The sequence below is a fragment of the Aplysia californica genome, unplaced genomic scaffold (assembly GCF_000002075.1).
Source record: "Aplysia californica isolate F4 #8 unplaced genomic scaffold, AplCal3.0 scaffold00686, whole genome shotgun sequence".
Classification (NCBI taxonomy): domain Eukaryota; kingdom Metazoa; phylum Mollusca; class Gastropoda; order Aplysiida; family Aplysiidae; genus Aplysia; species Aplysia californica.
In genome coordinates, this window is record NW_004797956.1 from 405,337 (window position 1) to 418,149 (window position 12,813).

Genomic DNA, 12,813 nt, shown 5'->3' on the forward strand with positions numbered 1-12,813 from the left:
TACATGCATTTATGTGAAGCGCCTAGAGCTGTGTTTACACGGGAGTGGGCGCTATAGAAATGATCTTCATTATTATTATTATTTTATGTGACAACAAAGTGGGAGTGAAGAATTCTCCTAAATGGTGGCCTTACTGCACTTTGGAGTAATGCCCGGACATCTTCCTCTCCTTCAGCTCTCAGGTCTTGTACTGTCAATACAATACGGTGCCCCACCCCTTCCTGTTGTCAGTCTTCCTGGTCAGCTCAGTCTTTCCTCCTCACTATTTTGGTTGTCATAAAGTTGTTCAGTCCATCTTTGTATTATGTTGCTCTGTCTTCTTCCGCTCTTTGTCTTTCCCTCCATCTTTCTACGGAGTAGCCATAAAACTTTTACTTTTGATAACGGTACTAAAACTAAAAACTTGATTGCAATAATTGTACCCTTATATTTATATAGTAATAGGCAGGCTCAAAGCCCGTCCTCTAAACTAAATGATCTAAAATTGTATTGGTGGGATGCTGAATAAACCTACATGGTATGGGAGTTGTAAGGTACAGGAAAGAAAAAGAAAACATTCATGTCTTGTGTAGAAACGATATAATATATAACATTTCCCTCTCCTCCCCATCCAGGTGTGTGTGTGTGTGAGCAGCCTGCACGGAGTGACTAGAGCTCGGCAGCAACATGTCGGTGATCATCCGGCTCCAGGGTCTGCCCTGGTCGGCCAGTGCCATGAACATCCGGCACTTTTTCTCCGGCCTCAACATCCCGGCCGGAGGCGTGCACATCATCGGTGGGGAGGGCGGCGACGCCTTCATCGCCTTTGCCTCGGATGACGATGCGCGCATGGCCATGAAGATGAACCTGTGTCCGCTTAACGGCGTGCCCGTGCAGCTGTTCCTCAGCAGCAAGTCGGAGATGCAGAGCGTCATCGACGCCGCCCGCTCGGGCTCCATGCCCGCCCCAGCCCCGCCGGCCGCCACGACGACAACAGCTGCTGGGGCACCACCAACTGCCGTCCCTGCCCCCAGCCTGTCGCAGACACAGCCGCACAGGTCACAGTACGGGAACCTCCCCAGCGGCGGCTTCCCCTCGCCAATGGACAGTCAACAGCAAAGTGGTGGTGGTGGAGGAGGGGGTAGCGGTGCTGGAGGGGGCAGCCATGCAGGGGACGGGAGTTCCATGGCAGCCCATCAAGGCAGCGGCACGGGCATGCAGAACCAGTGGCAGGGTTTCTATGGCGGAGGGCGAACTGGGAGTGAGTCGATGGGCGGACAGTTTCCGGACGATCAGCGCATGCGAGGTGGTGGGCTCAACCAAAGAGAGAGAGCTCCTGGTGGCGGTGGTGGTGGTGGTGACAGTATGGGCCAGTTTGGGAATGGCTCTCAGTCCGGTGTGAACCAATTCCGAGATGGGACTCCGATGTCGGCTCAAGGCATGATGGGATCTGGGGGAGCCATGGGCATGGACTCTGGGATGGGCCAGGGCAGGAACCAGAACATGATGTCACAAGGGATGAACAACCCCAAGCAAGGATTTGTCAGTGACAGGATGATGCAGAACAGGCCTAATATGGGCATGGGACAACTGGAGAACAGACCAAATATGGGCATGGGCCAAATGGAGAACAGACCTAATATGGGCATGGGCCAAATGGAGAACAGACCAAATATGGCCATGGGTCAAATGGAGAACAGACCAAATATGGGTATGGGCCAACTGGAGAATAGACCAAATATGGGCATGGGCCAGCCAGAGGAGATGAGAGACATGCAGGGAATGAGCAGAGGCATGGGCTCTGTGCCCGACCACATGGGCATGGGAGGCAAGCGAGAGGGTTTTGGCATGGCAGACAGAGGGCGGAGTGGCCCCGCTGATGACGTTAGGCCAGGGGGTATGATGGGCCAGATGAACCTTCCTGGCAACCGCGGTTCATACGGCGAGAGAATGAACCCTATGGCAGGGGATCCCCAAATGTCGGAGGGAATGAACATGAATTTTCCTGAAAACAGAATGCGCAATCAAATGAGGGAAGAAAAGGCTACAATTGGGGGGAGCAGAGTGGAGGACATGGGGCTGGGAGAAAAACTTCCTGCTGGTGAAAACCGAATGATGGGTGGAGGGATGATAGGAGATCCAGCCATGGGAGGGGCTGATCTGATGCGGCCGCAGGACAGGGGTGGTCGTGACCAGTGGCAAGGTGGTAGATCCGACGCGAGGTACCCCGACAACAAAATGTTTGACAGAGGGCCCAGAGACGAGGACCCTGTGGCGATGGGCAGGGACCACAGAGGATTTGACCAGTTCTCACGAGCTCCCATGAGAACCGAACCAAGTTCTGTCCGGCCGGTGCAGGGTCCAGGTACTAGCCCCATGATCGGTAGAGAGGAGAAAGACGTGCCGTTTTTACCGGGGAGAGACGTGAGACCGGATGAGAAATTTCCTGATTTGGCCTCTGCGCCAGTGACAAGCAAAAGGACTCGGCCCAGTCGGTTCTCTGACCGTGTGGAAGACGTGCCCCCTAAAGCCACGGAGGACGCCGTGCCCAGCACCCGCTACCCACCGGAGGATGACACTGACATGGATCTGGAGACCAAGACGCCAACCCCAGGGCTGGGAGCTCCGGCAATGTTCCCAAGTGGCCGGCAAGCCGGGATGGACAATAAAGACTTGCCCTCAGAGGGAAGGCCACCTGCTCCGCATGATCAGATGCGAGGCGATGAGTTCCGCAGAATGCCGGGCATGGACAGAGGCTGGTACCCGCCCAATGACGACCGAGGCTTTACCTCACAGAACAGAGGCTTTGGTCCTGACGACCGAATGTCACGAGATGACCGCCCCCCGCGAGATGACAGAAGAGACTTCATGGACAGCAGGGACCCTGGCAGAGATAACGACTTCCCCGCCGGTGACGGAAGATACCCCCGGGAAGGGAGGAGATTTCCTCCAGACGACAGGTTTGCAATGGATGACCGCTCAAGACCTGGAAACTTCATGGACCGTCGACCAGGGGACAGTGGTTTCCCACCGGACAACAGGTACGGAGACAGAGGGGACGACATGAGGCCGCCTGGAAGATTTGACCGAGGCAACTTTGACGGGGACAGAGACGGACGCGGAGATTTCCGGTCGGGTTTCCGCCCAGGCCGCGACGACCCCCGCGATGGGCCAGGCTTTCCCCCGGACAGAGGATTCCCACCGGACAGAAGACCATTTAGAGGTGACATGGAAGAGCAGGACTCGCGTCGGGGTCCCGACATGCCTCCTGGGGGTCGGGAGGACGGACCTCCTCACTGGGACCGCTTTCGAAACGCCCCAGGAGACGGAGACATGCACAAGTTCCCTCCCCCTCGTGGAGGTATGGGCGCAGGCAACATGCCGGGCGGCATGGATGAGCCCAACAAAGCGGGTGACATGTCTGGGGAGGGACCCATGGACATGGACCAGAGGATGGACGCTAGAGGTCCGCGCCGACCTCCGCCTCCGGCTGACGACGGCTTGTTCGACTACGGCCCCGGGCCAGGCCGAGGCAGGCCACCCCACGACTACCCCGAGCACATGGACTTTGACAATCGCTTCCCAGGAAGGGGAGGTCACCCAATGGACCGTGGACCTCCGCGAGGCCGCGGGGAGCCATATCCTATGAGGGGTCGTGGTGGCCCGCCATTTGGGCGAGGTGGGCGGGGCATGGATGTAGACCGAAGGTTCGATGAGCCGGGGATGGAGGACAGGTTTCCAGACCGGGACATCCGCGGGCCAGGCGGGCCGGATAGGCCAGGGCCTCCTATGATGGGCGACCAACGAGGCATGCGCGGCAACATGAACGCTGGGCCTGGCCCCGGCCCCAGCAAGGGCTTACTGGGAGATGCCCCTGAGCCCGTGCCTGAGGGGAGAGGTCCAGAGGGCAAGGGAGGGTACCCCGAGGCCAGCAGACGGGAGATGGACATCCGCTCCTCCCGCCGCTCCGACTCGGACCGCGACCACTTCAGGGACATGGACCGGCGCGACCGGGACCGGGACCGCGACCGGGAGTACAGGTCCAGCGAACGCAGGTCTAGGGACAAGTACGACAGAGACAGAGACAGGAGGAGGTCAAGGTCGCGGGATAGGAGCAGAGACAGAGACAGGAGGAGTCGGCGGGACATGTCCTCGTGGGACCGGGGCTCAGACGGGTCGCGGCGAGATTCGCCTCGGCGCTCCGAGGTCAGGAGTAGAAGTGTGTTTGTGAAAAACATGCCGACCACCATCAGCTACAAGGATGTCAGGAGATTCTTTCAGTTGCTGGAAATTCCTTACGATGGCCTCAAAGTGATCAATGATGAGCAAGGTCGGAGAGTTGGCGAGGCTTTTGTTCGCTTCACTCGATCAGAGGATGCGATGCGAGCTGTGAGGAGGAGTGGGGACAAAGTGGACGGCAAGAGTGTGACGGTTACTCACTGCGCAGAAGAGGAGTTTGAGAAGGCTGTAGATTCTTTCAAACCCTACAGTAAGAGAGATCCCGCCCCGGTGCGGGCCGAGGAACCCAGTAAAGAAATCCCCAAAGCTAGCGCCGTGCCCAATGAGCAGGCTGCTTACGCCGTGCAACTCAACAATCTACCCCTGAACATCAAGACACAGGACATTGTGCAGTTTTTCACTGGTCTCAAGATCGACAACAACGGTCATGCTATTTACATTGAGTACGATGACAGTGGACTGGCCACTGGCAAAGCTGTTGTGGAGTTCAAATCCGACATTGACTACAAGAAGGCTCTGACTCACGACGCTAACAAAATTGGGACGGTGACGATCAGGGTGGCCCCAGGGAAACTGGAGGATGCCGGAGAGCTGAAGGCCAAGCAGGGCGAGATGACGCAGAGAGCCAACCTCAGGGCCAAGGGCGGGTTCGCTGCCGTCCGCGCCATGAACTCTCCCGGACCGCAAGGTCCACAAGGCCCGCAAGGTCCACAAGGCCCGCAAGGTCCGCCACCTCCTAGGCCCTCATTTCCAGGCCCACCACGACCCAATCAGATGTCTCCGTCCCAGCCTCTACACCCACCCAATCCTGGCTTAAGGATGCCCACACCACCAGCAGCATCCAACGGCAGCAGCGAGAGTCCCAGCACGCAGCCACCTACCTTAGACACGGTGTGTGTGCACATACAAGGTCTGCCCCTACTGGCCACGCCCCAAGACATCCGAGAATTCTTCTCTGACAGCCAGATAGCCTTGAGGGGAATCAACATCGCTCACGACGGGCGGGGAAAGCCACTAGGGGAAGGTTTCGTGGAGTTCAGGTTCCGGAATGACTTTGAGAAAGCGGTGAAGAAAGACAAGACGTCCATGGGTCGGCACATCGTGGCGGTCAAGCCCATCGGGAAAAAAGACATGCTGAGCCGACTGGAGAATGCACGTCAGCAGGGGATTGTGCAGCAGCCGCCCAGAGGGCCAGCCCCAGAACCACAGCGGGCACCGCCACTGGTGTCCGGAGGTAGCCAGCCAGCCAGCGAGCAGAACCAGCCGGCGCCTGAGCAGAAACCCGCCGCTGGGCCAAAGGGGATGGTGAGCAAAGGTTCCGGGCCCGCGGCCCCCACACCCGTGACTGCGCCTAAGTCTGGGGACACCCCGGGACCTCCCACTGGGGGCACTCAGGACTCGCAGACACCCAAACCTCTCATGGGTCTACTGGGGCCTCAGCAACTGCAGCCTCAACAGCAGCAACAGCAGCAGCCCCCGGCCCAACAGCAGCAGCAGCAGCCCCCAGCACAAGGTCCCGGAGTCCCCGTGCTGCAGGGTGGCGGCAATAAGAGCATCCTCCCGCCCGGCGTGCTCAACAAGAACTTGTTCTATGTGCGCTGCCAGAACTTCCCGCCAGACATCTCCATCGCCGAGATCATGCACTTCTTCCAGGGATTCCGGCCGCTCGGAGACTCCATCCGTCTGCACTACTCGAGCGAGGGCAAGCCCACGGGCAACGCCGTGGTCGGGTTCGGCTCCAGCCAGGAGGCTCAGGTGGCACTGCAGAGACTCAACATGAGGGCGTGTCGACAGAATCTGGTCTCCCTGCACCCCGCCTAGATCACGGGCAGCTGGCGGTCCGTGTGTGTGTACAGGTATGTACTTGTTTGTGCTCTGAGAGAGAGAGAGAGAGAGAGAGGGGGGAGGGGGTGAGGTGGATAGAGAGAGGGGGAGAGGTAGAGAGAGATAAAAAGAAAAGAGAGAGAAAGAGAGGGGAGAGAGAGAGAGAGTTCTTGATGGCAACTTGCACAAGTGACCATTAGAGCAGGTTCAACTAGATCTATTACATGTACAATGTATATATATGTGGCATGGGCATCTATTCTACGGTCCTGTCATAAGTGGGCTGTCAAACTTGAGAGAATAACTTAACAGACCTGTGGACTGACTGATGAAGTATGTCATATATATGAAGGACTCACACAACTCCTGTATCGGTGGTTGGTGGGTGCTCTGGTGTGGTTTGATCCTTCTTTTCCATCAAATATCTACCTTTTCTCTTCTCTCATTTTCTTTGTGTGTGTTACTTTCCTCGTACAATCACACCTCCAATCTTCGGCACTTATATTTATATTTTATTTGTTTTTCAAGTGCTGTAAAACTTCTACTTAAACTAATACTATCTCAGTTTCGTCCAAACTAATCTAAAACAATGTTGTACACATAGTTTTATTATTAAATGAAAGAACATTTTCAATAATGGTAATGTACTCATCTCGCTGTTCATCAAAAGGCAAAAACATTGTAATGCGAAAGGGGAAGACATTGTAATGTCCCCCTGTTTGTTCCAGTCAGTGATAGAGATGCATGCTACACACAGACACAGCGATATGCAGCATAACTCGGCATGCTATAGCCTCTTCGAAATAAAACAAACTGCTTTTCCATGTATGAGAACATGTGTGTTGCTATGCTTCAGGCTCCTGTTGTTTTTGTTTTACAGAACGAGAAGATTCTATCCAAGTCGCGGCCTACGTTCCTGCTTGACGAACAGTCTGACGGACTGATGGTGGAACCCCACCTGTGTGTGAGCTGACAGACTCGGGAACCTCTACCTGTGTGTGAGCTGACAGATTATGGAACCTCTACCTGTGTGTGAGCTGACAGACTCGGGAACCTCTACCTGTGTGTGAGCTGACAGACTCGGGATCCTCTACCTGTGTGTGAGCTGACAGACTAGGGAACCTCCCTCTACCTGTGTGTGAGCTGACAGACTCAGGAACCTCTACCTGTGTGTGAGCTGACAGACTCGGGAACCTCTACCTGTGTGTGAGCTGACAGACTCGGGAACCTCTACCTGTGTGTGAGCTGACAGACTCGGGAACCTCCCTCTACCTGTGTGTGAGCTGACAGACTCGGGAACCTCTACCTGTGTGTGAGCTGACAGACTAGGGAACCTCTACCTGTGTGTGAGCTGAGAGATAGTGGAATCCCTGTGAGAACCTGACCAGGCCTGGATCAGGCTCTGTGTGTGTTTATACTGTACAGTTTTCTAGTTCTAGATCAGTCCTACTCCTATCTTACATCGTTGCATGGGGTGGGGGGGGGAGGGGGGAGACACATTGTGTAAAGATTGTTGTGTTGTAACAATTGTAACCTGCACAATTTTTTTGGGGGGGGGTTGTGACCTGCACAATTTTCCCAAGCAAACATGTGGCCACTCCTCTAGAGGGTATTTTTGTTTTTTTACTACTTTTGAATACAACTGTATTATATGATTCGGCAAAATAGCACCATAGGATTTCCTGCGCGTTTCATTTTATGCATCGTTGATTAAAAATAGAGGTAGGAGGATTATTTTTCGTGTGTACGTTTTGGAAGTTGAATCTGAAGATTTCTTGTAAATAGTTTGCTTGTGTATCTGCAAGGGAGAGTGCTTGAAAAAATGCTTTACAACAGCGTGCTCGCTGAGACTGTGTGTTATCTGTGTGCTTGCTGTGACTGTGTGCTTGCTGAGTATGTATTATCTGGGTGCTCGTTGAGACTGTGTGTCATCTGTGTGCTCGCTGAGACTGTGTGCTCGCTGAGTGTGTCATTTGTGTGCTCACTGAGACTGTGTGCTCGCTGAGTGTGTGCTATCTGTGTGCTCGCTGAGACTGTGTCATCTGTGTGCTCGCTGAGACTGTGTGTTATCTGTGTGCTCGCTGTGATGCCTGATTACCAGTCTGTGTAGGAAAGGAAACAACGCAATTTCCTCGTGATGGCTCTTTTCAACACAAACTCTCAGTTATTTTTTCATGATAATTGAATGCAAGGCATTGTACCGGCATCTTCTGCCTATGTGTGTGTGTTCACATGTCTGTTTGTTCATGTGTCATTGCCAGCAATTATGTTTAATCAAACATTGTGACTGAGAATGAAGCCATTAATATCGTTCTTTCGAACAATATTTTGGCTTTGACAGAGAAAAATTGTTACATGATGTAATTTCTTCAGCATGGAGTCTAATTGATCTAGTCCTCGTGTTCTAGTTTCTGTCATGTTTTGACCAGCCTGGCTATTCTGTGCTGGTTGATGTGGATTGTGATGACAGTGGTCATGGTTTAGAGTCTCCATTTTGTGTCTGCCTCCTGTGTCATGCTGTCACATCAAATCCAAATGTTGCAGCGGTGTACAGATGGGGGAGTGTGGAGGAACAGGGGACTGCTGGAAATGATAATTAAAAATACGGAGTGTATACAGACCCGGTAACCAAGTCACGAAGTGTACAGACCCAGTAGGGGAACTCTTTTGTGATTTCGGAAAGTTTCAGCGCCCAGACCAGGTAGTGTGTGTGAGAGAGAGAGAGAGAGAGAGAGCGAGCGAGCGAGCAGGGGGAAGTGCTAGATGACATGTCCCAGTTGGCAGGAGGGAACGAGAGAAAGATAGAGTGGGAAATAGGTGGGAGTGGGGAGAAAGAAAGACAGAGACAAAGAAAAAGAGAATGTGAGCGGTACAGAAGAGAGAGAGAGAGGGGGGGTGACTGCTCGATTGAAATTATGACATTGTTTCTTTTCTTCACATTGTGATTCCTCCAACTCCAAATAGAGGAAAAACAATCGTTCATCGAAAAGACATCCGCAATCTTCATTTAGAGATCTAGATCTAGGCTAGCCTCGTAACTAGATCAATGATTTATGTCTGTCTGTCTAGATCAAGGAGCGTAGAACTTTTAATCTCCTTGGTCTAGATCTAGACCTAGGCCATAGATCTAGAAGAACCTGGGTCTACCCTGAGCCAAGAGGGCGCTGAAACTTTCCGAAATCACAAAAGAGTTCCTCTACCGGGTGTGTATACTTTGTGACTTTGTTCCCGGTTACCGGGTCTGTATACACTCCCTTAAAAATAAAGGTCTCCCTTTACGGTCCTGTGTTCATTTTATCCTATAGCATGCTGTGAAGTTATGTTGTTCTTGGCAGAGGGTTGTCATGACGGCTCTGTCAGCCAAGAGACACATGTGTCAGTGACCGTGTGATATGTCATGTGTCAGGTTGAAAACTCGCCTGTCATCCTGACCGTGTCTGTGTTTGTGCCTGTCCTGATTTACTGTCCCGAGTGCACGGAGGTGCATGGAGTATTGGAATTCCAATATATGTTTAGTTATAGGGAAAAATATGGAGCTGAGGCAGCAAGTCAATATCGTGCTGTTTTACTTTTAAAGCTTCAAGGTGCTCAAATATTTCGATGTCCTGTAATGGTGGTGAAATGAGTGTGTGTGTATCAGAGTGTATGGTGAGAAATCAAAGTTCAGTGCTTGATTGATCTTATTTTGTTTTATAAAGTTGATGCTATGTTTATGATTATTTTAGTTAAGGAACGGCATGTTTCTCAGTTTCTGACTCGTATCCATTTTGTTTTGACAGATAAAAGTATTTTGGTATGATGTTGTTATCATCCTTATTTTTGTCGTTTGTTAAACAATAAATGAATAAAGTGTTTGTTCAAAGTCAAACTAAAAGTGGCTCACAAAGTGTTTGTTCAAAGCAAAAAAGTGTGTCACGTGACGGTCACTACATCAGTTGCTTCTCTCCCGTCAGTGGGAACCACAAAACTTTCTATACACGGGACTCCTTTTAAATGTATCTATCTAAGTGTTACACCCCAATCAGCACAGTGCGATTCATTTAGGTGGGTTTCCAACCCTGCCTGTCACTTCCATGAGTCGACCCAGACTGAGAGGGATATAACATTCCAGCGGACAGATTTACTGAGATTTGTACTCGATAATAATTTCTCCCAACTTAGGAATTGAACTCGAGTCTTCTGCATGTGTCAGTGAAGTGCCTATCTGCTACACCACAGACTGATCAGGGGACACCAGATTATTAAGAATTAAAATGAAATCAAGGAAAAAGCAATTTAAAAAGATAACAGTACGGTAGTACAATTGGAGACCAAATACACAATAATAATAATAATACATTGCATTTATATAGCACATTTCCACAAAGAGGAGCTCAATGCGCTGTACAATAATACAAAGAACATATGCATCGCACAGCTCCTATAGTACATGTAATTCTCTCTCTCTCTCTCTCCCTCCCTCCCTCAATCCCTCCCTCCCTCCCTCCCTTCCTCCCTCCCTCCCTCTCTCTCTCTCTCTCTCTCTCTCTCTCTCTCTCTCTCTCTCTCTCTCTCTCTCTCTCTCTCTCTCTCTCTCTCTCTCTCTCTCTCTCTCCAGTAGGCCTACTTCCTTGAGTGAAGACAATACCACAAAGCTTACCCAGACACCCTCGCACACGTTGATGAATTCACTGTCATAAATTCTTACAGAACAGAACAGCATGAATAAACGATACTGAGAGAACATACTATAGGCTATGGGCTACTGGGAGTGAACCTCCCCCCTCCCCCCCCCTGGGGATTTTTCGCCACTATGATTTTCTGAAAGGGTAGGACCTAGGGACTTCCCCAAAAAAAGTTTGCACCAAAATGTTGGCAATCTACAGAATTACTGCCCTTGATTGTCCAGAAATCAAGAAAATACTTGATTTTTACTTTGGGGTTCTCTGTGAAGCCAAAAATGTGTTCTTTCATGTGACGTAAAATTCAATGTTATACGATGATGTAAGTGTTGTAAAAATATTTTTTTGTTAATAGATTACAAGGTGCAAAGAGGAAAAAATAAAATTCAAAGGCTGATTTCTCAAAATCTATAGAAATGATGATTCCATTGCTTCAAATCTTCTATAACCCGGTACAATAGGTTTCTGATAGACACACACTTTGAGGCACAAAATGAGAAGTATTTTATGCAAAATGACTAAATATCTATGAGATTGCTATATTAGAAAGCAAAACTGCGTATGTCATTTTAAAAACGTGGGCAAATAGGCGTCATATGTACTTTTGTCTATATAGTCTAGACCAGTCATATGGGCATGATAAAAGTGTGTTAAAAAACATTTTGTTAGTTTGAACTAACTTAAACTTAAAAGAAGACAGAAGTAAAAAATTTGAAGTCTGGTTTCTCTAACAACGTACAATTTTCTTTGTATGTTTCAGGGAATGAATTTTTTATTGAATTGAACGTACAAAATCAAGCATGGCAGAACTGAAATCAGTACCCCTGACATTAAAGAAAGAGAGGTCAAAATCTCAAAAGAAAGAAAAGCAACTTGAAGAAAGGACATGTGTAGTACATAACTGTAACTTCAAAGGCCATGATGAAATAAAACCCCTCAGTGAGAGACGCTGGGACACCATTCAAAAATCAAAAACACAACGGTGCCTTGCAGAAACTGACAGTGATAGACTATCCTCAATTTGTGAAAGAATACCGACTGAGTTTGACTGCTCAACATGGGTTTCATGATTACTGCTACAATACATTCATCAATTTGAGGAGTCTAAGAAAAAGGCATTCATCTGGAGAGTCTGACAAATCAGCACAAGAAGGGTCTTGCTCCACTAGGAAAAAGGTAAAGCAATCGTTTTCAACACGCCTCTTGCCTATTCAATGCCTTTTCTGTGAAAAGACTACCAAATGGACACGCGACAGCAAGAGAACCAAGAAAGTTCATAAACTTGTCAAATGTGTTACCAGAACAGCTGAGGCCTCTATAAAAGAAGCTGTAAACACGAAATCTGACTCAAAACTTCGGGGCCAAATTGAAAATGTTGATCTCATTGCCCAAGAGGCATGGTATCATGAACCATGTAGAAAAGCTTACACACGTAAGGAGGGTTGACGTTCACAAGTTTCTACATCTAAATACTGTTCTGGAGAAGAAAAGGCAGAAGCTGAAGAAAGAAAGAAATCTCCAGCTGCAGAGGAAGAAGCCCACTCCAAGGCTTTTCAGCACGTCCGTCAGTTTGTGGAAGAACTTGTCACTGCGCTGGCCCTTGTTAGGATTACTCTTTTGAAAGAGATGTATTGCACTTTCATGCAAACAAATTATCCACAGTTTTACAACAAGAACTACAAGACATATAAGTTGAAGGACAAACTTGTGAAGCACTTCCAGTCCAGGATCAACTTCTGGCAGAGATATTCTGGGACAAGCGATCTCGTGTACTCAGACGAAATTCTAACTGGACAGGCTGTTGGAGTTGCCTTTGAAAATGCAACCTCTGAAGAGAGACTTGTTATAGAAGCGGCAATGGTGATACGACGAGCAGTGCTTGATGGATGCAATGAAAGTCAAAAGTTACCTTGGCCACCAACAGACACAGATCTGCGCTCAGAAACGTTGCAGATACCACAACTATTAACAACATTTCTTTCCTTTCTTTACTCCAAGAACGGAAAACCACAGTCAACAAGATGCCACAGGAGAGTTGTTTCTACAGGTCAGGACATATGCTACAATGTGACGAAAGGGGAGTGGAAAATGCCTTAACATATTATGATTG

At 49.8% G+C, this 12,813-nt stretch overlaps 1 protein-coding gene across 1 annotated transcript in view; it reads left to right on the forward strand.

The window, feature by feature from the left end:
• Window positions 1-8,749, forward strand: part of LOC101850281 — a 63,255-nt gene extending 54,506 nt beyond the window's left edge. The window contains exons 2-3 of the mRNA XM_005108405.3: window positions 615-6,074; window positions 6,923-8,749. Coding sequence (XP_005108462.1) covers window positions 667-6,039 — 5,373 coding nt within the window. The 5' untranslated portion in view covers window positions 615-666 and the 3' untranslated portion in view covers window positions 6,040-6,074; window positions 6,923-8,749. The remainder of the gene's footprint in view (window positions 1-614; window positions 6,075-6,922) is intronic.
• The last annotated feature ends 4,064 nt before the right edge of the window (window positions 8,750-12,813 follow it).